Raw genomic sequence first — 25421 nt, forward strand, 5'->3', positions numbered from 1 at the left:
CTACTGTGTAAGTCTTTCGGGAATAAAATAGTTGTGTACAGCGTGTAGTTGGCATCTACTCAACAGGCAGTAAAAGGGGATTCTCATGAGTCTGGAGAAGTAGATGGATTGAATTGACCAAATGTGTAAAGAGAATATAAGCGATCTGAAAGAGAAGTGAAAGTAATCACACAAGACGCCGTTGTCATCACTTCATGAACGAAATTGACTATGGCTGAGATCCACTGGCTGGAGAGGGAGAGGCATGTGCTCCAGGGACTGCGGCAGTCCCGAGAGCTGGACTGGCACTCGCACTTCCGCCATCGGGGTTGCTACCACTACTAGCCTTTGCGAGCCGCTCTTCGACCCGCTCCTTGTGTTGCCGGTTGCGAAGATGGACTTCAAAGTTGTCCACTGTCATGCCCGGGCCCGGGGTGTACAGTTTTCCGGGGCAGTCGTGGCAACGGATACGGGGGAGGTATTGGTATTTGATATTTTGGCCAGCCTGGAGGTTGTTGGGATTCGCCACGGGGGCCAGGGTTTCAGTATCGACGGCGGAATAACGCATCACACCTTCGAAGGAATCGTTGGGGTGAGATTGTTTCAACTTGCTGAGACCGGCTGCCAGCCAGTTGGGTGGTGGGGGCTGCAGAGACACAGGGTCAGCCATGGGCCAAAAACTGGGGTTAAAATCTACTCACGCCAGGAACACCAGGCTGCGGAGGGGTCGGTGCATCAACAGCACCGGTTTGTTGGGGTCGCGGGGGGAGGATGGAGTCGGGATTGTTTGTCGGACGGAGGTGCCATTGTGCGTGATGCGTGGCCTACGCTGGAGTGCGCGGAGACAATGCGTCTTCCGTTTCTCAGATCGACCAGCTTGTCGCGCGAAATTTTAAGTCTCACTATTAACTTATCAGAGTCATCCACACTCTCTTCTCGGTATTGCTGTCTTCGGGCCGAGACTCGGGGCTCGTGGTACACTGGTTCGGGAGTTGCAGATTGTCCAAGGCTGGCACGAAGCGCGGCATGAGCTGCTGATGCCGCACCTCGCATTCCTCTGGTACGAGCAGTTCCTTGTGCAAGGTTGGGCCCGATTGCAGGAGAGCCAACAGAGGAGTCGTCGCTATCGAACTCATCTGAGTCATCATCTCCCCGGTGTCCAGTCATTCCACGACGGCGGCTGGAACCGGTACGCTTAATCACATTGCTTTCATCCAGGGAGCCCACTGAGTTTGGTATCACAGATGAAACAATCATGGTACGAATCGTGCGTTGGCGGTCCTTGAGATCTGGCAAAGCAGGACCACCGCGGCGGTTAATTGACCGTTTCTGGCGACGTTGCTCTCGAGATATTGAGATTTCGGTACGTTCGAGATCTGCCTCATTCAACTCATAAAGATAGGGCGTATGCTCCTTAGCAGATTGGTATGGTCGGAAGGCGGAAGCCACAGGTGTAGGGAGGAATGAGGTGTGGAGGTCTGGGTCCTCGATTGGACGGCCATCGAATGGGTGAGCGACAATGTACAAGGATTTGGTGAAGAGTTGGGACTGTTCGCGGATTGAATGGGCGATGGCGGTAGTGAATTCACCAGAGAGTGATAAATCATCCGTCATGCATAATGCGAATTCTTCGGGAGAATTATTGGGATCATTGATATCCCACTCGAACTGGTCGATGAGGGTGTGTTGACCGATGGTGATGTTGAGCTTGATTGAAATGCGCATCTCATCGTTTTTGTACGCGGTGTAGGGTAATTGAGGATCAAGAGGGTCTTCGTGTATGTTAAGATGCGGGTAATAGTCTATCACCTGCTCCTGGATGCTCTGGGAGATCATTCTCGTCAAAGGGACCGAACTCTCTACCGCGAGGCCCAGGTCTTCAACCAGCTTCTCTGCAAACAAATCTGGAGACACAACACGATCATGAAGGTTCCACGTGAAAGTATCGCGGATCTTGACCTTTTCCCAATCGATGTCCAAGCGAATAGGGACCAGATCCTCAATCTGCTCGTTCTGCATCTTTGCATCACGTCGTGAAATACGTAATTCTCGCGTCTTCCTATTTCCGGGCCGGCGTCGATGAGTCGGGTAGAGAAGTTGAGGGTGTTGATTGCGAAGGTCGGTACGAGGGTTTCCAAATCCCTCATAGCCCACACCATACAATGCGGCTGGGTTTAACTGATTTTCGCGTCGAACTGCCAAATAGAAGTCGCGTTCCGCTCGCTTATTCTTCTGTAGTTCCTGGCTCGGATTTTGCCAGGCAGCTGCGGCCGAGTGCTGGAATTCGCGATCAACGTACTGTTCCAGGAGAACCTTATCCAGTGGCGTTTCGCGGGCGCGTACGGCCATGGCCCCGGAGACCTCTGTGGACTGGACAGCAGATCCATCACGAGATCTCTTTCTCGCGGGGCCATGCGTTCCATTTGAATGGGGCGTACCATTGGAAACCTCACTGCCGGGTTCCGACGAGGCTGCCACCCCAGAGGCAGCTAGCATAGCCTTTGCGCTTTGCTTACCCTCTGCAATTGTATCTGGCGTATGGCCATTTGTTGATTGGTTTGTCCCAAGGTCGATGCTGTCTGGACCTTGCTCCCCCGTGTCCGACGCGCCAGAGCTGTTCTGAACACCCGACGGAGGGTCCCCAAACGATTGCTCTGAGGGCAGCGAACCAGCCGTCACTTCAGGGGATGGCATTGTGGATGGTCTATTGAATGCGAAACGAACGTCTGACGCCACTCGTATAATTTTCGAAGCTCGGAGTGGCTCTCAACGCGACAGGGATAGGTTCGGGTCGGTTACCGTAGCATTATGGGATGGAACCTGTTCATGCGATCAAATCATGATTAGCAGATGCCTTCCGATGGTGGAATACACTATCCATCACCGTCGCGACCGTGTATCCAATGTCACCCGGGGGATGAGCTTGATGGATGGACGTGTCGCAACGGGCGCATGTCCCGAACACGCCACAAGTCACCCGCTAAGGGTGTGCAACGGGTTGAATAGGAACATAATATGAAACTATGGATAGGGGAACCAAATGGGAAGGAATCAAACATACCAGGGCCGAAGGGGGAGAGAGCTGTTGCCGATGTTCCTTGAATGGACCAGTCGGGAGTTCCAGCGCAGAATCCGCTCCGGATCGGTTGGGGCCAAGTCAGCTGACCTTCTTCGTCAATCGATTGCGATTTATCCCAATCGACGTGATTCTTTCCCAGGAGATTCCTTTAAATTGGGGGGAGCTGTGGTAGTTGTGTGTCTTTTAAAACCGCGGTGATGGTGAAAGAGGCAAAGGAGAAGGAGGGAGAGTACCCGTTACAAGTGTCCGCACCCGTCTAAGATTGTAAAGCAAAGAAATGGGCGCCATTCAATCTCTATGCCCAACAACCACAAGGGGATTATAAATTAAGGTATAAGGACTACTTTTAAGATATTTTGAGGTTATTCCCAATGTCCATCTATGCGCTCCAGACCAACCTATGACCCCGTTTACCAATTTTACATACGGTCATGTGATCCACGTGTGTGTTACATAATGTGACCTCGGAACTTCCCTGGATGTCTTGGCATATTCATCGAAACATTGATGGAAGTATTGTACCTATTCGGTCTTAGAGTGTCAAGTCCACAATAACAGCACGGTGATCCGAGCTCAAAACACCATCGTCGAACCGATTCCCCAGCACTGCATAGCCAATTACTGCCAATCTCTGGCCTTGAGCCCCGGTGGGTCTCACCAGAACATAGTCAATACGCGAGGCTGGCTCATCCTCGTACCCAAACCCAGTCCAAGTAATGTGGTTACCATATCGCCTCGAGCTTTCAACTTGCTTATATGCATCAAGCAAGCTTTTTGTCAACTCTTTGTAAGCTTCTTGGTTCTCTTCGCTGTTGAAATCGCCGGCCAAGAAAGTGCCCGAGATGAGCTTCGCGAATTTGTTCTGGCTATATTCGGAAATTTTCTCGATAATGATACGTGCGGCCTCGAATCGAGACTGAGATCCCTGGTCATCAAGATGGGTGTTCATGGCAAGGACCGTGTTCTGACTAGCTCGATGAGTGAAGACACCGATGGTGACAATGCGGATAGAGGCCGCGTCCCAACTCTTGGACGGCGTTTCCGGTGTTTTGGATAGCCATACTGTCTCCCAGTGTAATAACTCCCACACTGCTGGTCTGTAAATGATGGGAGAGTATTCCCCAGCCTCGTGGCCATCATCTCTACCAACGCCGATATACTCCCATTCTGGTGTTTCGAGCTCTGCATCCTGATTCAATCTAGCCAGGATGTCACCAAGTTGGTTGTGAAGAACTTCTTGTAGGCAGAGAAAGCTTGCTGCACAATGACGAGTCTCGTATTCGAATTCATTGAACAGCAATTGTCTGCGCTCAGCCCAGGGCTGTTCGCCTTTGAACGGAGATGAGGTTGCATATCGGATATTATGTGTTAAGACCCGGATGGGAAGTTTTGTGGAGCTCATAATGTGGAATACAGAAAAGTTGATGATGGAACTACCAGCAATGGTGTAGGTACCTCCATGGATAGCTCTATGTCGTGGGTTTACAACGAGTGAGGGGAATGTTGCAATGCCTAAGGTTAGCACTATGCTCGAGACAAGCCACACCACACAGGGCCCACCTTCGTCGCGGTGTGGAGGTAACATATGCACGATGTACCGATGGAGGTATGTTACAGGGTATTTCTATACCTATTGAAAGTCGTTCTTGTACATAGGGACTGTGCTCTTCATGGTTATTCTACGGTTGGCGGCCCGTGATTCACCTTCTAGCTACAACTAAAACAAAGAAAGTTATCGAGAAATCATGAGCTCGTTTAACAAATGGGAATTGAACAAGTCAAATATATCCATACAATTGCATATTCGCATCTTTGATCGTACTGGAATCGTGGTCTGTATGGGGCTTTATGCCAACTTTGTGCTGACCCTCGCATAGCAAGAATCAGAGATTTCGAAGAATCAAGCCCAGGTACATCGATGTACCTCCCAGGGATGTGTAAGACAGGAAACACTGCCCAGGTGGCCAGGTGAGGAGAAGTTACGGGGAATTGGAGTAGGAGGTCTGAGCGATCCTGGCGGAATCCGGGGTATCAGAGACATTTACGGTCTATAGAACGAAAGAAACAGTTAAACTAGCTAGACAAATTCTACTTACATGTTCTCTTAAGTCGAATCAATGGCGTCGTTCAGTAGGAAGTCAAGGGAGAGATTGCCATGACGTCTTCGGCAAAGCCCTAGGTAGGATGCCTGAAACATCAGGCGACCACCCAACCCCACCAACGCTAAACGCCCTCTCGACGCTCTGCACACGACTCGATCTCGGTCCATTCCTCTCCTCTAGCTTCACACGGGTTTACAATCCGAACACTTTTTTGAAATCACTTGCATTTATTTGTCTATTACAGCTCCACGAGCTCAATTCAATTCACAATGGCGGAAGAGAAAGCACCCGAGGTTGGTATGTAAACTCCATGGAAAGCTCTGACGTTTGTGGGCACTGAGCCCAATATGGGCCATGAGCTCGCTGGCGCTCACCACAACAAAGAAAATATGTTCGATTCATAGAATGTGACTAATTATGCGATTCTTTCTAGATTACACCCTCAACAACCCTGATACCTTGACCAAGTACAAGACCGCTGCGCAAATTTCTCACAACGTTCTCGACGCTGTCTCCGGTATGTTGCGCAAGAATCCCAACGTCTGATTTTGTGATCTAACTTTCGAATAGCTCTTTGCTTGGAGGGAGAGAAGATCGTCGAGATTTGTCAGAAGGGTGACAAGCTCCTCGAGGAGGAGATTGCCAAGGTCTACAAGGGCAAGAAGATTGTCAAGGGTTGGTCCAACCCCTTGTCTGCACAATCGGTGGCAGAAGAACCACATAAACTGATCATAACTTGTAATTAAGGTATCTCTCACCCCACGACTGTCTCCCCTAGCTCCTATGTGACTCCCTACACTCCTCTGGTGTCCGATGCCGCCGAGGCCGAGATTACTCTGAAGGCCGGCGAGGTCGTCAAGATCCAGCTTGGTGCTCAGATCGATGGATTCGGAACCATCGTTTGCGACATGGTGGTCGTTCCCAAGAAGGACTCCGCCAAGGAGCCTATTACCGGCCGTGAGGCTGATCTCATTCTCGCTACTCACTACGCCAACGAGGTCCTCCTGCGTCTCATGGTTCCCCAGGGTCTGTTGGCTCAGGGTACCGACGAGGAGAAGAAGAAGGCCGCGGCTCAGAAGGCCCCTACTCAGGCCTACATGTCTTCCTTGCTCGAGAAGATCGCCAAGACCTACGACTGCAATGTCGTCGAGAACACCACCAGCTGGTTGTTCGGCCGCAACGAGATTGAGGGCGAGAAGAAGATCATTCTCTCTCCCGGTAACGGTGTCCGCGGTGACGGTGTCCCCGAGGTCGGCGAAGTTTGGGGTGTTGAGGTTGGCCTCAGTCTCGGATCCGGCAAGGTCAAGAACCTCGACCACCGTGCTACCCTGCACCGCCGTACCACCACCACTTACGGCCTGAAGCGCCCCAGCTCCCGCCAGACTCTGTCTGAGGTTGTCAAGAAGTTCGGTACCTTCCCCTTCAGCTTGCGCCAGCTTGATGACGAGAAGGCCGCCAAGGTCGGTGTTGTTGAGTGTGTTCGTGGCGGTGTCCTGCGCCAGTACGAGCCCGCTGGCGAGACTGACGGTTCCCCCGTCTCTCGTTTGCTGAGCACCGTTGGTAAGTACCATTGAACTTGCGTGGAGATTATTTGGGCCCATAAGCTAACCCCATTTACAGCCATCACCAAGAACGGTCTCACCAAGCTCGCTGCTGCCAAGCCTGTGGATCTCGAGCAGATCAAGTCTGACAAGAAGCTCGAGGATGAGGAGATCCTCAAGATCCTTGAGCAGCCCCTTGCCCGCTCTACTGGCAACAAGAAGAACAAGAGCAAGAAGAAGACCAAGACCACCGGCGGTGATGAGTAAATATGAGTCAATGCTCTCGGCAATCTTCCCCTGGTCATCATTTTCATGCAATACACTTTTGATATAGTGTAGGACAATTTGTCCACTCTGAATTCAAAACAGATATCCAATGACGAGCCTCACTGCAGGTCATACGAAATCTATCCAAAAACAAAAGAGAAGCACTTGATTTTTCCAATGACATGCGACATGGCTGGCAATGCCAACCCATTTCTGGAAACCTCGGTATATACTTTATCGACGAGCTTGGTGCTGGGAGATCTTCTTCTTGTGCTTTCCCTTGGAGGCCTGTCTGTCTTGTATGTAGCAGTTGGAGCAGACTCCAAGGACCAAATCAAGACGTTGCCAGTCTGTACTTGTGTGCACTGTAAATGTACAAGATGTTCTATTGAGACAGTAGCCGCTGTAGTATATGCTTGTCCATGTCGAATCTCACCATAATTATTCGAGGCAGCTCATTGCTCGAGGACAAGATCGACCAGATACACGTGCAAACATCGACTGCTCCAGAAAAGGGCAATAGCTGAATGTCTGTAGACGAGTCTTCCCTGGCTTTCTTTTCAGAGTATGTAATGGTAGGAGGCTATCCTAAGCTGCCTACGTAGATGATGTTTGTCTACTGGCTGCTAATAACGGGAACCAGTCTGCTGTAACTTGCTGATCTGTGGAGAGCTTTGACGCAGCAATATAATCAGGACCTTCGTCTCGTTCCTGTTGTTGAGATCCCAGGAGACACACGGTAAGCCCGGCTTTTGGCGTATTTGGAGAGAACATACTATCCTAGAGCCATTTACCCGCGAGACCTGCATACAATGGTGAATCCGAAGTCTGTCTACTTGTATGAGTGCCTGATGCATTGTTTACATGGCCATATTAGGTCCAATAGGGCTAGTGCTGAGCAGCCATTGAAGTTTTATACACAGGCAGCCTGGTTCTCAACAACCAATAGGTCAATAGATCAATATAAAAGCTATTGTTCTCCGTAGCCACCCTCAAGGAAGAGACGCTGGTAGCACGGGGTGTCGAGGTAAAAGCGTGAGTCACCAGGACGACTGTCTATTGGATTGTTCTATTGTGTCCGTTTGCTGTCTCAAACAGAACAATAGACTTGACCTAAAAGGGCAACCCCCCTCCCCTGCCCCCCAATCTCGCAGAGTATTTATTTCTCCCACACCTGCCATCTTCTTCTTCCTTTCTTCTCTCTTCTTCCCCACGTTTAATCCATTTCGTTACCTTCGCGTTAAAAATGGATACCGTGCGTGCTACTGTGCGTCGCGTCTCGAAGCGTCTTCTCAACAAGAAGTGTATGTGATGACCCTCCCATCTATCCCAGTCCCCTCCCCTGGTATCCAGTCACGCCTGTGACGTGGGTATCGTGTCTCCTCTGTTCAAGTTAGAAGATTACCCCATGCCATGTCACTCTGTATCATGCTGCCCTGTCCCAATCCCCGATCCCCAGTCCCCAGTCACCATGGCACGCACCATGTCCCTACTTCTATTGTGACTGAGGTGCAACACCTCATCTGCCTCTCGACATGTACATTTCTGGGGCGAAGAGGAGTGGCACTTCCGTGCCACTTCTCTCGTGTCTTGAATTGTCTTGTCATTTGTCCAGTCACTTGGCTGAGTGGATGAAACGACTTGCTTCCCTCCCCTTTCCCCCGAAATCTCAACCACTTATGTTATTGATACTACCATTCCCTTCCACTCATTTTCATGTGCATCATACTTGCTCTATCTATCCCACTGGTCTGATCACTGATCACTTCTGGGATTGGGGAGAACAAGATGTTGCATCTTTCAGGTGAAACTGAGAGATCACCCCACATTTTTCTTATCACTTCCAACATGAGAACAAACACTGACTCTTCCAAATAGCCGAAGCCGAAAAGGCATCCAACGCCGAAAAGGCATCCAAAGAAAAGCAAAATGATGTTGCTGCTGAGTACGTTGACCCCAAGAAGTTAGGGCATGGAGTGCGTGGCACTAACCCTACCAGACCCCTTCCGCCTGCCCCTACTGGGTCCACTCAGTCCGAACGCCGCCAGGGCTCTTCCCAACCCGCGCAACGACGGAAGCTTCAGAAGAAGCCCCCGGGCCCTTCGAAGCCCATAAATAACAATTATCGGACAATGAGACCGATTGGGGAATACCCATCGATTACGGAGTACCGAGCTGCTGGCGTGCTTCCTCCATCTGAACGGCCCCACCGCGTCGCGACCGTGCCGACCAACGTCCCGCGCGACGAAGCTGAACGCCTTTCCCCCATTAGCGAGGTTGAGGGGCCTGACGGCCGACAAGAGTCATGTTGAGATCGCTGAAGAAGCGGCACTTGCCTCAATCTCGAGTGGAGTCCAGACCCTGGCCGATGAGGCCGTTCGCAGCGTTACCACCCCGGCCGATGCGGCCACTCCTACCCTCTCAAGCGCGGACGACACCAACGAGTATGTCACCGTGCTGATGGCTCTTCCTTTGAAACCCTCCGACAAATATGACATTTCCAAACTCCGGGCCGTCATCAAGTACGCCATAATCCACGCAACCGACAACGGCAATGAGGCGTCTGCCCTGGCCCTTCTCTACTTCTGGTCCAATGCTGTGGATGATGAATTCCAACTCTCTTTGGTCGCCAACATCTCCAAGGGTGACGAAGGCGACGATCAACTTCGACTTGCCCTCCAATCTGTTCTCAACAATTCTATTACAGATGCCCGCAAGTGGTATCAGAAATACCTCCGCGCTACCGACAATGCAGCCGACATTCCCCCCGGCAGTGAATCAAGCCTGCCATTTGTCAACTCTGTTGACGCAGAGCCCAGCTTCAAGGTCTCTGACATTTATCGCGACACCAGTGGTCCTCGGGTTGAGGAGAATTTCCTGAGTGGCAAGTCGAATACCGCTCCGCTCAAAAGACCCAAGAAGCCATGTCGAGTCAATGAGAATGCCTACAAGCGTAAGCGCAAGTGGGAAATGGATCCTGACCACGAGGAAAAGATGCGAGCCGTGCGTGCTCGTCTTCAAGCCGAGTGTTACTCGGAAACAGCTGTCCGGTACAGTGCAATTCGAACTCAGATCGGACCCCCAGATGCCATCCAGCATCCCTACAACATGAACAACATTGACGCCGGTGTCGATGGCGACATGGAAGAGCTCAATCGTTCGCGTTCCCTCCCTGCTCCAGGCTCTATCCTCGATATCCCTATTGTCAAAGGTCCGGAGCCCGAGGCTCCTTCTGTCTATTCACCATCTGCTTCGGTTATCGGTCGCAAGTCTGGAAAGCCCGTCTCACGACGCCAGAAAGCGAAGGCCAAGGGCCCTGAGATCCCACAGCGTGCACGGTCGCTCTCTGTTGACACCACCATCTCAAGTCTTTCTTCACTTTCCAACTCTGTTTACTCGGTCCGATTTAACGACTGGACTGGTGGCCACGAGCCACGCCAAATGCCAAATTCCATGTATGTGATTTCTTGGCGTGACTTGGCCAGTTCTACATGCTAACATGACACCTCACAGTGAACCCCCCGACAACAGCGACGATTGCCACCAATGTGGAAAAGGTGGTGATCTACTCTGCTGCGACACATGCATTAATTCGTACCATTTCGACTGCTTGGACCCTCCCTTGGATCCCAAGAATCCTCCGCAGGGAGAGTGGCACTGCCCCAAGTGCTCCATTCGCAACAGTTTCTCCACCTTGATTGCACACTCGAAACATTACAAGAAGACCGAATTCCAAGTTCCTCAGGATATCAAGGAACATTTCCATGGAGTGGATGAAGGAATTGTCTTTGAAGATGGCTATGCCCGGAATTTGAAGCACCAACGCTACTACAAGCCCGCGCCCCACCTGCCGCGGCTGACTAAACCACCCAAGCAGGACGGCCCTGTCACTTACGCGAATCCCATGCTTCTCCGAGAAACGGACAACAAGGGAGACTGCATCCGCTGCTCCAAGTGTGGTTTTACATCCCAAGGTACACGTCCCATTATCACTTGCGACTACTGTCCTTGCCGTTTCCATCTGGATTGTCTTGATCCTCCCCGCGCCAATCCCCCTAACCCCAAGGTCGGGTGGATGTGTCCTAACCATGTCACTCCTGACGATATGATTGCCAGCAAGGACATTAATGGCAGCAACGAGCGTACGCGCCGTGTTCGCCGAACCAAGAACATGGCGTACATTGATTGTGACATCATGCTTCCTGACGACCCCAATCAAAGTCTGTTTGACGAGGAGTGGAGAGAGAAACGGTCCCGTTTCCTTGGAGGCGATGTTTGTTTGAACTTCATCACTGCCGTCAAGAATGATCACCGAGAGCGTGAAAATGAGTATGCCCGAAATGTCGAACGAAAGTGCTTGGACTTGACCAAGCAACTCACCAATGAATACCTCAACCGTGCTGAAACCGCCGGGATTCCCAACAACCTCACCGAGAAGGGTCTTCCCGCAGATTTCACCCAGAATGTTTCTTCCGCTGTTAACTCTATGATTGCCGGTGCTCCTGTTTCCACCGAAGAGTTTGACGCTGCCGCTGCCCTCCTTAGCATGGCTACCAGCCAGCCTCCTGCTGTCGGCGAAGGTCACATCGCCGAAGCTGCCGGGCCTGCCTCGCCCGTTGCTCAGAAGCCTCTCTCCCGCATTGACGAGGAGTCCACCTTGGGCTCTTCTCACGCTGCGACCTCTCCTCCTCCCGAGGCCTCTCACCCTGCCCAGACATCCTCGGATGCCGAGGAGTCCCATGACTCCGAGCTTCTCCCTCGGATCCCTGTGTTCAAGCGGAACAAGCGGTCCCGCCCCGATGACCATGGACCGGCCGGAGAGCCGGCGCAGAAGCGCCAATACACCAAGTCCAAGTGAGCCATCCGGCTCTTTAATTCAATGCGCGCATCAAAGGTCCCGGCGTTTTGAATTTTTCGTGGATTTGTTTATGTTCTTTCAATTTCGCGGTCGCCGAAAGGCGACCTTCAATTTTCTTGAATCTGTTTCTCCGAGCTGCCCGGCCACGCCTTCTTTCAATGTTGTTTCTATCTTGCTTTTTCAAAAAAAATTGCGTGGCCGGGTAGCTCGGAGAAAGTGTACGATAGCATGGGCCAAAGGCCAAATGAATATTTGAAATTTCACTTTTCTCTTACTTGTAGATGTAATTACTCTCAGAGTTTCATGAACGTAATGATATTCGTACTCTACATAACTTCCCCCCGGAAGAATAGATTCTGGTGGCTCGCCTCCAGGCAGATCACACTTGTGAAATATTATGGATATACCCCCCACCCCCCCATTAACAATATCTCAAGACGACACAGATTCAGATGGCACGGGAGGTGGGAGGGGAAGGGAAGGACAGAACGGGACGCTTAAAGGAACTTCTTGGGCATGTTGGCCCGGCGACGCTTGTAGATGACGTAGGAGATCACGAGGAGCACCTGGAACGCGATCAGCAAGAAGATGAAGAAGCCCATGCGAGGGCTGGAGGCCGTAATGACTATAAGATGAGAGGAAAAGGAGCAATTAGCAGACCGAACAAATGAATCATCAGAACAAAGCAAGCGGACTTACCACTCAGCAGGTGACCCTGCAGGTTCTCGCTCAAGCTGAGGTGGGAGGATCGCAGCGTCTCGTGGAGCTGGTTGAAGCGTCCACTGTAGTCCTTGCTCTGGAGGTCGTTCTGGATGACCTGGAGCAGCTGCTCGAGGCGCGAGAGTCGGGTGTCGAACTGGGCGAATTGGCGGTCCTGGGCCAGGGACTTCTGGAGAAGCTCTGCGTAGCGCTGCTCGGCCTTCTGGGCCTGGTTCTTCAGCTCCTGGAGGATGGTGTTGGTGGCCTTGCCCGTCAGCTGGACGCGACCGCTGAGGTCGGCAATTTGGACAGCCAAGCCGTTCATTGTGCCTTCTGTGCCAGAGTTGATAATGGGTTGAGCAGGCTGGTCAGGAACTTGATTGGAGATTGGCTGCTGGGGGGTGCTGCCTTGGTTGGAGGGGATTGTCGAGCCTTGGCCTGTGGCGGACTCGAGGATGAACTTGAAGATCTCGAATGAGTCTGGATTTTCGGGAGTGGCTGCTGTGATGCCGAAGGTGTTTCCAGCGGGCAGCGCGACCTGCTCAGGTTAGTACGATAAATCTGGCCTCGACAGGGTCTCAGTGCGACACGGTGTATACATACCTTGTTGGTAGAAAAGCAAAGCTTGTCGTCAATGGTAACTTCAAAGATGGAGCTGGTGTGCTTGAGTTTCACAATTGATGGACGGCCTAGGTTACGGTAAGAGTAGTCACAGTGGCCAAAGGCTAAGGTGTCTGGGCTGTTGTGGCTTTTGTAATCGATGGTACCGTCGTTCAGGAATCCACGGACACTGCCGCCCTAGGGGAGAGGTTAGTAATGACTTGATAAATACGCTGCGACGATACGCGACGACATCAATACGCACTCTTCCACCATGCGTATCGATTACCAGAGCAAAGCCGTCGAATTGGCCCACAGTATAGATGCTCGAGGTACCAATACGGGACTGGCCGTCCTTGGTATACCATAGTTGCAGGATTCCACCCGCTCGTTCTGGTCCGCTTGCTCGGAATTGGAATTCTGCTGACCATTCCGACTGAGTGACTCTATACCCATGTTATTATCCGGTGTCGTCCGATATCACGGTTCGAAGCCTTTCACTTACGGACTTTGCGCCCAAGCTGATCCCCGTGTGTTTCCAGGGTACGGTGGCGTTAAGATGAGCTTGTCTGATAGCTATACGGCTGTCAGATCTGTTCGGCCACAGTTCCAGCGGGGTGACTCACAACGTGTGGTGCATGGCCCTCTCCTCCAATTGCCCATCCGGGGATAGAATCCTGGTTTGGTGATATTCTGGTCCGGGGTCAGATAACCACAACGTAAAGACTGAGCATGGACATTGTACTAACTTCTCACCAGTGCCAAAGCTTGAGCTTTCAATAATTTGGGCTGTGGCCCCTGCGGCAAGCAATGCCAGGGAAGCTAATGTTTTCATCATGTTGTGTGGCTTGACAGTTGGTGGAGCTTGATGTTGATGTGGATTGGCGGAAGTTTCGCACAGCAGCTATCAGCGCTTGCTATGGACTGGGTCACGGTCGCAGTTCCGATTGCAAAGGCTGGATACGACACTAGTGGTGATCCAACCGACAACAACAGCAATAACGCAGAGGCGGGCCTCCTTTGCAATAACAGCGGCCGATGGCGAGAAATCGATAAAGTGATGGAGCTGTACACTATTGAGAATGGTGTGGCGGATTCCGACGTCTGTGAAGTCCATACGGAGAGAATGTTCCCTTTTGACGCTATGCGCTGAATTGACTATCTGTCCTTCTGCCCAGGTGTTTAGCTCCTGATTTGACCTCCGATCTCCGCATATGGTCACGTGTTCCCAAAATAACATGCGGAGGAAGCTAACCACTTCACCGATTTGCGCATTCTCGCGTCTTACGTCTTCTCGGTTTTCAACATCGCTGCACCACCATGCGCAAGAGCTCCAATGGCTGACCTCTACCCTTCATTGGCACAATGCGCTGTCGTTGCAGCTGCCTTCAAGGTGCTGCTCTTCCCCGCATAGTAAGTCCATCCCACTTGATTCACCGCAGCAGAAAAATATCGGCAAGCCAGGTTCCAAAGATATCGGGCAATCACTGCCAAAGCTGCTGAAATCTGCAAAGGGCATTTGAAAAGACCCAGGTACTGGACATTGGGTTTACAAATGAGCTTTGCTAACATGCTTTTCTTTGTGTTGTAGCAAATCGACCGATTTTGAGGTCCATCGCAACTGGCTCGCCATCACCCATTCCCTCCCCATCCAAGAATGGTACTATGAAGTATGTTCGGTCGGACGCATGATTCTTGGCCGAGTACGATGTTGACTTAGATCGGTTTAGAAATCCTCGGAATGGACGCTCGATTACCCGCCGTTCTTTGCAGCCTTCGAGTGGCTGATGTCGCAGGCTGCTGCATACGCAGACCCTGCAATGTTGGTCGTGAATAACCTTGGTTATGAATCCTGGCAGACTGTCTACTTTCAAAGAGCAACCGTGATTTTGACGGAGCTAGTTCTTGTCTATGCGCTGAGTCGGTACGGCGCTCGATCTTGTCTTTCTTTTTGGTGCTGCAATGGAATTCTGACTGATATTCGATAGGTTCGTCAAGTCCGTTCCTTTGCCGAACAAGCAGGCTGCGCATGTGGCCAGTCTTTCCATTCTACTATCCCCCGGTCTCCTCATCATCGATCATATCCACTTCCAATACAATGGCTTCATGTATGGGATCCTGATCCTATCAATTGTCCTGGCTCGCAAGCAATCGACTCTTCTCTACAGTGGTATCCTCTTCGCGGTGCTGCTATGCATGAAGCACATATACCTCTACCTCGCCCTCGCCTACTTCGTTTATCTGCTGCGCACCTATTGCCTTAGCCTCAAATCGATTTTCCGGCCCCGATTTGGTAATATTTTCAAACTTGGATTCTGCGTGGTAGGCGTTTTTGCAATCGCTTTCGGGCCATTTGCGCAATGGGGACAATTGCTGCAGCTCAAGGACAGGCTGTTTCCGTTTTCGAGAGGGCTGTGTCACGCGTACTGGGCACCAAATATCTGGGCGATGTACTCCTTCGCTGATCGAGTATTGATTTCCCGTGAGTATTTTCTATCTCCCCCCGCGCACGCGGCATATAGGCTCCTCTAACAATCTCTACAGTTGCTCCACGGCTAGGACTTCCCGTCAACGCTGAAGCTCTGAACAGCGTCACACGAGGACTGGTGGGAGATACTTCTTTTGCCGTCCTTCCTGAGGTTACAAAGGAACACACCTTCATCCTGACCTTCTTGTTCCAGCTGGTACGTGTCCCTCGTCTTGTGCTTTTGGCTTTCTCTAACAATTGTCTAGGTTCCTCTTATCAAGGTCTGGTTCAACCCAGGCTGTTGGGACACGTTTGTTGGTGCAATCACGCTCTGTGGCTATGCATCATTCCTCTTCGGCTGGCATGTGCACGAGAAAGCCATTCTCCTCATTATCATTCCATTCAGTCTCATCGCCCTCAAGGACCGTCGGTACTTCAGCGCCTTCCGACCTCTGGCGGTTGCGGGGCATGTCTCACTGTTCCCGCTGCTATTTACAGCAGCTGAATTCCCTCTCAAGACTATCTATACAGTCATGTGGTTGGTGCTGTTCCTCTTCGTCTTCGACCGAATCGCACCTGTCCCCGAGCGGCCACGAATTTTCCTATTCGACCGGCTTTCGCTGCTCTACTTGGCCATCTCTATTCCCCTGATTATTTACTGCTCCCTAGGCCACCAGTTGATATTCGGATGGGACCGGCTAGAGTTCCTGCCATTGATGTTCATGAGCAGTTATTGTGCCCTCGGAGTTGTCGGAAGCTGGGTTGGGTTCATGGTTGTTTATTTTACAGCTTAGATTTGTCAAGCTAGCTCAAATGATAGTTTATTTTATATCTTTAGCTGTCAATTATGAACTACAAACTGCTTCGGGTTATTTAAGGTGACTTTGGTATTCACTTAGGTCCCGAGGTGTAGAATGTTTGCATTGTTTGTTTCCACGTGGATAAGACCCACGGATCACGGAGTCTATTCTCCCACTAGGCCCAATTCAGTTAGCGCCCCTTCATCCATGGTTTGCCTGCAGCCAAATGCAGGTCGGATAGAAACATGGGGAAGAATCTGTTTTCCATTCTTACATTCTAGGATTGTGGCGATGTTTGTGTAGATATGTAGGCATTTTCCTATGTCTTTGGCTTGTTGGGCAGGGTGATTGTCTCTTCATCAAAATGTATGTTTACAGCATATATATTTCCGCAGGTGTGGAATTTCTCTCCTAGACATGTTTTTATTCAAGTGCTTTCACTTTCTCCTAGTGATCAACAAGCTTTCATAGGACAATTTACCAAGGGCAATTACAAGTAGCAGGTTCTAAAAGCAGCAAAATATAGAATATACACACCTAATGACTATAAGTGGCGGCTATACCTGGGCACATATCGCGTGTTATTCACGCCTAGCCGCGTGATAACCAAACAATCACAACAAAGGGTGTCATGCCACATAAAAGCTAGGCTCATTTTGACAATCTTACCTAGGTAGATATAGAGTACCACATAACGATAGACATCTGGGTGGCCAATGCGCTTGTGACACCGTGGCTGAAGGAGTATCAAATCTACATGCGAATCATAGCTGCTTGCTTTAGAGTTGTAAATGTGATGTATAATCATCAGCTGGAGTTGGGCATAGGGTCTTCATCCAAGGCTCTTTGACAATCGCGACGTATACTTCAGTGCAATATAGTCACTCCCAGAATAGGTCTCATTGTATTCTGAGTATGACAAGGTAGATAACCATAGGATGAAGAACAAATAAGATTTGAGCATTTAAAGCCAAAGAGAATACTGTTGAAAGGTTGGTGTTTCATGCTAAAAATACAAACAAAGCTGGTGGTTGACATGGTCCCGTTAGCCAGATTGATTGTTCCGATCTTGGGCCGGGGAGGTGACCGAGAATAGAAACTGAGAATTGATAATCGCATTGAATAATAGAAATATCTCAAAATATTGTAACAAACAGTATATAGGCAGAATCTCCGCAACTAGACGAGTCGAATGAGGGTAAATACGGGTAGAGTTGGGAAAGAAAGAAAGAAAGAAAGAAAGAATTGATAGTCGGGGATGACGAGGGGAGGAGGGAGAGTCGAGGGTCCCGAGGAAAGCCCAGGTGCTTTTTTCTGCTGGGCTTTGGCTCCCGCTTGCTCCTCCTCTCCACCAATCAGCTTCCACCGCCGATTCGCGGTCCTGCAATGATCTACCGCTCCGTCCTTTTTGTCTACCTTTCTTCTTTCTTGCTTCACCTTCAAATATTCACAGCTTCCCTTCCCCCCCATATTACAGCAGTTCATCATCTCAGAATCGCTTGGTCCTCTACTTTATACAGGACGCGTTCTACTCCGGTAAGTCCGCACGAAGTCTCGACACATGGTTATTTCACTGTTCGCGTGTTCTTGGTCTATGACCAGGCCTGATCACGACAATTCCCACTTGCCCACAACCGTTCCCTCTCTACACAACGGTGCACCAAAGCAACTAGAGTTCCTACAATCTATATCGCATCTCCCGTTACCTCCGCCGATTGCGTGTCTGACGCGGCCTCCACCATTCTCACACTCAATCGACAAGCTTCACACACTAATTAAGATCGCGTTTTGTCTAGTCCCGTTCATGCTCGATCCTCGATTCTACATACGGTAGCTCCTGGCCGACTGGCGCGTCCACACTTAATATTTAAAGCATCATGGTATGCAACACCTTAGCCGATGGAATGGTTGCGGAGGCGACAAGAACAAAGTGGTGGATGCTACGGAGACAGAGAGGCTTACGCAATTGCATGGACAGGTGTTATTCAAACGTAAACCGGTCCAGTACCTCCCGCAAACTGTCATTGAAGATGATAGTTCCGAAGTATGGATCTCTATTATCTATCCTGCAGACTTTCCCGCTGACCCTTTTTCTTCCTTCCAGGTCTGGGTTATCCCAGAGACCAATGAGGTCTTCACCAGCTACGAGCCTTACCTTCAACGAATGGATTTCTACAAACAACGCCGATTCATCTGCGAGATCACCGGCCATTCGGGGTTGACCTTCTTCGAGGCGCTCCGCAGTGAGGTACATTATAAAACGGACACCAAGTTATGGACATATGCTAAGCCTTGACTAGACGGAGGAATCGCGTGAAGTCAACAACAGTTTCCCCGATGCGCTGAGAGAACCTATTCTGCGCAGAATTCAGTTCTCTATAGTTTCGAGGGTGGACAGCCTGGGTATGTTATTCCTGTCTTTCCTAGTCCGAATCAAGCTAACGACACTCTGTATCAGTGGATGAAATCTATGAAGTGAGATGACCCCTTCATTTATTAATAAGTGATCCTCGTCTAACAAAAACAGGAATTCAAATCAGACTTCTACCCAGGCGAGGCCGTTCTCATCTTGCTTGATGATAGCACTCGGCTTCATGGTACCATCAGAGACAAGGCAAACTTTGCAGAGCAGTTATATGCCGATGGAACCATTAAAACACCTGCTTTTGCGAGGTATCTGGTCAAGATCCTTGATCGACAAAATGAAGAGGCCCTGCTGGACCAGGACCACATCACACGCGATCGCAAGGCATTCACTAAGTTGATGCTACGTGGCTTCATCAAAAACAACGTCACCAGAGAGTCGTGGACAGGTGCGCCCTGGTTGGTCAAGCCATCTGTGGCAGAGACATACAAGATTCCGATTGAGGTACCTAAACATCTGCAGTATGGTGCGAAGGTGGCAGAGAAGAAGGCGATGAAGAAAGCGGACCAAGATGGCTTCTTTGGTTTCTTTTCTTCTCAGCAGCTGCCCGAGTTGAAACCCGCAGTCAAGGGCCAGAAGTCGAAACTGTCTGCACAGGACATGGCGAAATCGAGGGAAGCGCAGTACCAAGAATATCAGCGGTCGCTGAATGGCAACCCATCATTCCTCCTGCCTTCCAATCCCCTGCGCCCTTCCAAGCCGCCAGTGGTTGGCGATAGGAAGCTTGCTGGACTCCCGGCAGTGGTTGTCAAGAACGAGCCGAGAGCACCATCCCCGCCACCGGTCAAGTATCCTATCGAAGATCTGGACCTTGCTCCTAATCCTGAAAAGCAACACCGACCAACCCTGAAGTTTATGATGGTAGGTGAGTCTGAAGACGACGGTGGGGAGGACCTTCTGCCTGATGATCTAGAGCCGGAAACAGTGGGGTTGCTCCTTGAGACTTGGGACACACTCAATGTCTACTGTGAAGTATTCCAACTGGATTCTTTTACCTTTGACGATTTTATTCAAGCTATGCGGTTTTCGTCAGATGAAGTGGAGTGCGAGCTTTTCGTTGAAGTGCATTGCGCTGTCCTCAAAAAACTTGTCAATTCATCGAACGATGATGGCGCTGTTCAGATCTCACTTCCAGATTTCCCTGCTGATGAATCTGATGAATCTGAAGAAGAGGAAGAAGAGGAAGAAGCCGAGGAAGAGTCTCCAGAGCCGCAGGCGAAGCCCGGGAGAATGACCACTAGAGGAAGTCTGGCCAAGGAAGAAGCAATCACCATCAAAGCACGGATCAATGAAGACGAACCAGAGGAGACACAGATTCATCGCGCTGGCGAGATGTTTGAGGACTATGGGTGGATCGATCGTCTTCGCAAACGCGATTTCCGCAACGGTGGATGGCAGTTGGTAATGGTTGGACTTTTGCACCAGCTATCTGTTCGTCCTCGCTCGGAACAGGTCTGCAACACCATTCTCAAGCATCTGGCACCTCTCGATCGTGAGCCTACACAGTACACCGTCCAGGAGCAGTATCAAACCCTCGACATCAATTTGCGCACCAAAGCGCTCCAGATGATTTGCATGTTGAGTTTGGAGACCAAGGCCATCCGAAACTATCTAGAAGAGTGCAGCAATCAGATGACAGAGTTGCGCAAGGAGAAAATTGAGTATCAGAAGGCGCGCAAAGCAGGGTAAGTTAATTCTTGACCATTGTTATCTCAATCGCTAACATCAACTTTCAGACTCATCGAGCTTCGTCAGCTGCACCAGGAGCGCAAGGCCCTGCAGCCAGAACCTGAAAAGGCCGGGAAGTCACCTACGCCGGTGCCCGAACTGGACGGCTTGGATGATTCGCGACTGGAAGGGGACTCTGAAATGGTCGGGGACACAGAAGACGAGGATACCCCTAGACCACGCTCATTACGTGGAGGAATCGATCGGGCCCTGGAGCGTAAACGGAAACAGGAATTGGAAAAGGAGCGAAAGGAGATCTTGGCGAAGCAGCCTAAGGGGTCCAAGCAATACCAGCGAGTTTTGAAGAAGATCGATGAGCAAAAGGCCAATATCGAGAAGCTCCAGGAGCAGATCGAGACTGTGGAGAACAGCCTTCGTGAGACCGACTGCCCTCGGACCCGATGCCTTGGACTGGATCGCTTCTGCAATCGCTATTGGTGGTTTGAACGTAACGCGATGCCCTACGAGGGTATGCCGGAAAGCTCAACGGCCGAGGCACGCTACGCCAATGGCCGCCTGTGGGTGCAAGGCCCAGATGCAATGGAGCAGGCCGGCTTCATCGACGTGACCGACGAGCAACGGAAGCAGTACCAGAAGCATTTCCAAACCACCCCTGCAGAGCGCAAGAAGCACGAAGAAGGGCCAAGCCATGTGTCCAGTGCTCGTGAATGGGGCTACTACGAGGATCCCGAAGCAATCGAACAGCTCGTGGAGTGGCTAGACTCGCGCGGCAACCGGGAGTCTAAGTTGCTCAAGGAGCTGCTCCTTCAGCAAGAATACATCGCCAAGTACATGAAGAATCGCAAGGCATATCTAGCTGAGGCGCCTGATAGAGCCGAATCGGAGGACATCCCAGCCAAACGCGTGACAACCCGGACCAAGACCTATTTGGATGTGAACGAGAGCGGTCCCCGCTGCCTGCGCTGGAAAAACACGACCGCGTTGTCCGAGAATGGACATCTTCATGTCGACCCTGGCCGGCCAGCCAAGCGCAAGCGGGTTTCGGATGACACCAGAGTGACCAAGGCAGCTAAGCAGACTAAGCAGGCTAAGCCTTTGACCCGGACACGCGCTCAGCGCAAGGGTTGATTCCTTCAAAAGGTTTCCGTTCTACAATATCACGCGACCACGATATTCTTTGTATGTTGTACTTAGTATACATTCCGAGCTGCATGGAGGCGGGGAGTTCTTTTATTTTTGTTGGCCTTTTTTTTGGAACAATTCAAATAGCTTAGAAGCAATGCAATAACATAGAACAAGTCACCACAATAATGAAGATGGAGTGTCGGCTACATGTCCCAATTAGGCCTGAAGGCCTGAAGGCCACATACGATGACAAACCGGCTTCTCGGGACTCGCTGATTTTGCGGGCCGTATTAGTACCGTAATCCGCCGGTTATTCGCGGAAAGCCGCTGGTATCGGCACGTCAGAATGTTCGTTCGTAACAACTGGACCATCTGAACTTCGCAAATACGTCAGCGGAAACATAGAACGTTATTCTTCTTTCACCTTTTACCATTGCACTCTCATATTATCCTTTAAATCTTCGTTCAAGTTTGTTGTACTATCCTCTCAACTTTTAGACATCTGCATGCACAGTTGGAGCGTCCCGAAGATCATCCGGTACCCCGAGAACTCTGGCTGAATATCCCCGAAACTGATCACGAGGGCGACTGCCCCGGATATTCTCGCCCCTCCTGCGAGCCTCGGTTGCTGTCTCACAATCTCGTCTTTCCGTTCCTCTTCCTATTCCATGTCGACGGGTCATTCAGACCATGCCTATAACCCCCACAAGACCCCAGTCTCTACTCCGCAGCCCGCTCCGATGAGCGAGACCGCACAGCCGGGATCGTCGCCTTTTGGCGGCGCTACGAAACCAATTGTGTCAAATAACACCGCCGCCATGGACAAACCAAAGAGTGGCGACAACAAGGTTCAAAAGCGTAGCTTGGATTATGTGATTAGGAGTGGAATTGCTGGAGGGTTGGCGGGGTGTGCAGTAAGTTTCCATGTGTGACAGGTCGTTGCGAGCTCAATATTGATTAATTGCGCCGGACCTATAGGCCAAGACAGTGGTAGCGCCTCTAGACCGCGTGAAGATCCTCTTCCAGGCGTCAAATCCCCAATTCGCCAAATACACGGGCAGCTGGACTGGCCTGGCAGCAGCGATTCGAGATATCAAGCGCACCGAAGGGTTCCAGGGCCTGTACAAGGGCCACTCGGTGACTCTCCTCCGAATTTTCCCATACGCGGCCATAAAATTCCTTGCATACGAGCAGATCCGTGCAGTTATCATTCCTTCCAGCGAATACGAGACCCCGTTCCGCCGCCTGGTCTCCGGCAGTCTAGCCGGTGTCACGTCTGTATGTTTCACATACCCATTAGAGTTGATGCGCGTGCGCATGGCATTTGAAACTAGACAATCGCACCGTTCAGGCTTGGTGGACATATGGCGGCAAATTTACCATGAGCGAGCCCAACCCCCATCAACCCGCTCTGCTGCGGCAGCGGAGTCTTCTTCCATTGCTGTTGCCGAAAGCGCTTCATCTGCCGTTTCAAAAGTTGTCCCGCGCACCGGACTTGCCAATTTCTACCGCGGCTTCTCCCCGACTATCCTCGGGATGCTCCCGTACGCCGGAATGTCTTTCCTCACCCATGACACCGTGGGTGATTTGTTCCGTCACCCAAGTGTGGCGCGCTATACCCTGAGACGAAGAAAAGAGTCAAAAAACCCCGCGGATCGACCTAAACGTCCACAACTGAATACCACGTCGGAACTTCTGTCCGGTGCTGTGGCCGGTCTAGTTTCGCAGACTTCGTCATACCCAGTGGAGGTCCTCCGTCGGCGGATGCAAGTCGGTGGCGCAGTTGGTGATGGACGCCGACTCGGGATTGCAGAAACGGCCCGCGCAATTTGGCTTGAGAGAGGGTTCCGAGGCTTCTGGGTTGGGTTGACTATCGGATATGTCAAGGTCGTTCCCATGGTTGCAGTGAGCTTCTACGTATATGAGCGAGCCAAGGGATCGCTAGGTATCAGTTAGACTTGTGACATATTCTCAATTTTTGCTTGCATATACCATGAGGGCTCTTGATACTGGTTCTCTGTGGCGTTCGTGGATACCTTGGGAGGGTTGTTTTTAGCATACAGAGCCCGAATGGCTTCTTCAGATACACACCAGTACAGAATTTCAAAGACTCTTCTTTCTGTTATTAGCACTTATTTCAAAAGAAACTCCTTAAGCTGGATCAACATTTGATGATAACCTTGGAACTCTTTACACTTTGATGTGTGGCTGATGTGTGGCTGATTAGTAGATCTGACCTTGGAACGTTCCGGGGCTTGACTCCGAGGGCACAGACCACCCGCATAAAAAAAGTTGCAGACTTCCGCCACCCACGACCAAGTGTATTTACCTATTCGGATCCCACAGAATGACGACCCGCAAACACAATGATTTCTTAGACATTGCGGCCAGTGATGATGAGGCCAGCGGCAGCGACCGCGGCTACGACTCCGAAGCCAATGTGGTGGAGAGCAAAGGACGGGCCGTGAAGCGGCGGAGGACAACCACACAAGATTTCTCGCCGGAGTCCGACGAAGACGAAGACGAGGGGAAGGAGGAGGAGGAGAACAGGAAAGACGTCGAAAAAGAAGACGAAGATAACGACAATGAAGACGGCGGCGCAAGTCTGGACGACTCAGCACAACCCAGCGCCAAATCAGCCAAGTCGCTCAAAGCAAAGGGCAAGCTCGCCAAGCTGTCTAAACTAGCCAACGGCAAAGCACCCAAGAAAACCCGTCCAGGTGTCATATACTTCTCTTCTCTGCCGCCATACCTCAAACCCTTCGCTTTGAAAGGAATGCTAGAGAAGAGAGGGTTTGGGGGTATCACGAAGATCTTCCTAGCCCCTCTTCTCCCCTCTGCAGCCGGGAATCGAAGCCGCTCGAATAAGAGAAAGCTCTACACTGAAGGGTGGATAGAGTTCGAGTCCAAGAAGACGGCTAAGATCTGCGCGGAGACCTTGAATGCGACTATCGTGGGTGGCTTGAAGTCGAGCTGTGAGTCTACTGGCATTTTTGCCCCATACATCCCTGCTATCTCGCAATGGATACTGACAAGCGCTACGATTTATAGGGTATCACGATGATGTCTGGAATATCAAATATCTCTCACGGTACTCCTGGGAGGATCTTATGCAATCTGTACAACGAGAGAGATCCGAGAGGGAAAGCAAGAGGAAGATTGCCGACGCCCGCGAAGCCAAGGAAGCTAAGATGTTTATCGCGGGTGTTGAGAGTGGCCGCATTGCTGATGGCATGGCCAAGAAGAATGAGGAGAAGATGAAGAGGCGGTTGGAGGCGGCTGGTGATGGGGATAAGGAACTGCCGCAGCCCAATAAGGATCCGAAGTCTACGAGAAGGCGGTTCCATTTCCAGCAGAATGAGGTTGTGAAGGGATCGAAGGATGGTGCTGTGGCTGATGATGCCAAGCGGGTACTTGGGAAGATTTTCTGAGTAGGATTGCATGGGAGCATTTCTTTTTTTATGGGCTTTAACGCCTCTGGTCTGTCTATTCGATCTAATGCAGCCCGGCTTTCTAATATTAGACCACGGAGATGTAACGTCCGGTACTCCGTGTGGTATAAAAACAACGAAGAACTGGATTATCCTTTAGAGGAAAGAGGAGAAAAGCACCTGGTAGCTAAACTAAGATATGTACACTCGTAGCCAATTCAGCCGGAGGTCTGAAACACGATCGAATCCCGGCGCAAGAATGTAGCCAATATACCAAGCTCAATCATAATACCTTCATAGTATGTAGCCATTGGCATCATATCCACTTTGGTGCTTGATCCCTTTCCGACTCAATGCCA

The 25421-nt window shown here is 50.8% G+C and overlaps 10 protein-coding genes across 10 annotated transcripts; 7 read left to right on the forward strand and 3 right to left on the reverse strand.

The window, feature by feature from the left end:
- Window positions 1-208: 208 nt before the first annotated feature.
- Window positions 209-2673, reverse strand: N7489_000424 (SWI/SNF chromatin-remodeling complex subunit SNF5; the record flags this gene model as incomplete). The annotated part of the gene is made up of 3 exons (XM_056706179.1): window positions 209-625; window positions 681-803; window positions 883-2673. 3 exons carry the CDS (start codon window positions 2671-2673, stop codon window positions 209-211), a joined length of 2331 nt encoding a protein of 776 aa, XP_056570481.1.
- Window positions 2674-3590: 917 nt separating this feature from the next.
- Window positions 3591-4460, reverse strand: N7489_000425 (endonuclease/exonuclease/phosphatase family protein; the record flags this gene model as incomplete). Its single annotated transcript, XM_056706180.1, has 1 exon — window positions 3591-4460. One exon carries the CDS (start codon window positions 4458-4460, stop codon window positions 3591-3593), a length of 870 nt encoding a protein of 289 aa, XP_056570482.1.
- Window positions 4461-5429: 969 nt separating this feature from the next.
- On the forward strand, window positions 5430-6968 carry N7489_000426 (curved DNA-binding protein (42 kDa protein); the record flags this gene model as incomplete). The annotated part of the gene is made up of 5 exons (XM_056706181.1): window positions 5430-5457; window positions 5594-5677; window positions 5731-5835; window positions 5908-6720; window positions 6781-6968. The coding sequence occupies 5 exons, from the start codon at window positions 5430-5432 to the stop codon at window positions 6966-6968; spliced, it is 1218 nt and encodes a 405-aa protein (XP_056570483.1).
- Window positions 6969-8214: 1246 nt separating this feature from the next.
- N7489_000427 (putative PHD finger domain protein) lies at window positions 8215-11826 on the forward strand (the record flags this gene model as incomplete). Its single annotated transcript, XM_056706182.1, has 5 exons — window positions 8215-8272; window positions 8847-8913; window positions 8968-9244; window positions 9270-10423; window positions 10482-11826. 5 exons carry the CDS (start codon window positions 8215-8217, stop codon window positions 11824-11826), a joined length of 2901 nt encoding a protein of 966 aa, XP_056570484.1.
- Window positions 11827-12323: 497 nt separating this feature from the next.
- On the reverse strand, window positions 12324-13963 carry N7489_000428 (uncharacterized protein; the record flags this gene model as incomplete). Its single annotated transcript, XM_056706183.1, has 7 exons — window positions 12324-12451; window positions 12526-13063; window positions 13129-13323; window positions 13391-13571; window positions 13631-13701; window positions 13752-13818; window positions 13875-13963. 7 exons carry the CDS (start codon window positions 13961-13963, stop codon window positions 12324-12326), a joined length of 1269 nt encoding a protein of 422 aa, XP_056570485.1.
- A 30-nt stretch (window positions 13964-13993) lies between these two features.
- N7489_000429 (uncharacterized protein) lies at window positions 13994-14278 on the forward strand (the record flags this gene model as incomplete). Its single annotated transcript, XM_056706184.1, has 1 exon — window positions 13994-14278. The coding sequence occupies one exon, from the start codon at window positions 13994-13996 to the stop codon at window positions 14276-14278; it is 285 nt and encodes a 94-aa protein (XP_056570486.1).
- A 183-nt stretch (window positions 14279-14461) lies between these two features.
- N7489_000430 (dolichyl-P-Glc:Glc1Man(9)GlcNAc(2)-PP-dolichol alpha-1,3-glucosyltransferase ALG8) lies at window positions 14462-16386 on the forward strand (the record flags this gene model as incomplete). Its single annotated transcript, XM_056706185.1, has 6 exons — window positions 14462-14538; window positions 14717-14795; window positions 14856-15049; window positions 15114-15607; window positions 15670-15809; window positions 15859-16386. The coding sequence occupies 6 exons, from the start codon at window positions 14462-14464 to the stop codon at window positions 16384-16386; spliced, it is 1512 nt and encodes a 503-aa protein (XP_056570487.1).
- Window positions 16387-18274: 1888 nt separating this feature from the next.
- Window positions 18275-21634, forward strand: N7489_000431 (uncharacterized protein; the record flags this gene model as incomplete). The annotated part of the gene is made up of 5 exons (XM_056706186.1): window positions 18275-18640; window positions 18693-18795; window positions 18851-18867; window positions 18920-20502; window positions 20554-21634. The coding sequence occupies 5 exons, from the start codon at window positions 18275-18277 to the stop codon at window positions 21632-21634; spliced, it is 3150 nt and encodes a 1049-aa protein (XP_056570488.1).
- Window positions 21635-22299: 665 nt separating this feature from the next.
- Window positions 22300-23587, forward strand: N7489_000432 (coenzyme A transporter; the record flags this gene model as incomplete). Its single annotated transcript, XM_056706187.1, has 2 exons — window positions 22300-22545; window positions 22610-23587. 2 exons carry the CDS (start codon window positions 22300-22302, stop codon window positions 23585-23587), a joined length of 1224 nt encoding a protein of 407 aa, XP_056570489.1.
- Window positions 23588-23978: 391 nt separating this feature from the next.
- On the forward strand, window positions 23979-25062 carry N7489_000433 (RNA-binding ATPase activator ESF2; the record flags this gene model as incomplete). Its single annotated transcript, XM_056706188.1, has 2 exons — window positions 23979-24606; window positions 24683-25062. The coding sequence occupies 2 exons, from the start codon at window positions 23979-23981 to the stop codon at window positions 25060-25062; spliced, it is 1008 nt and encodes a 335-aa protein (XP_056570490.1).
- Between the last annotated feature and the right edge of the window lie 359 nt (window positions 25063-25421).

This window comes from Penicillium chrysogenum, assembly GCF_028827035.1.
Source record: "Penicillium chrysogenum strain IBT 35668 chromosome Unknown utg000001l_segment0_segment0, whole genome shotgun sequence".
In the NCBI taxonomy this organism is placed as follows: domain Eukaryota; kingdom Fungi; phylum Ascomycota; class Eurotiomycetes; order Eurotiales; family Aspergillaceae; genus Penicillium; species Penicillium chrysogenum.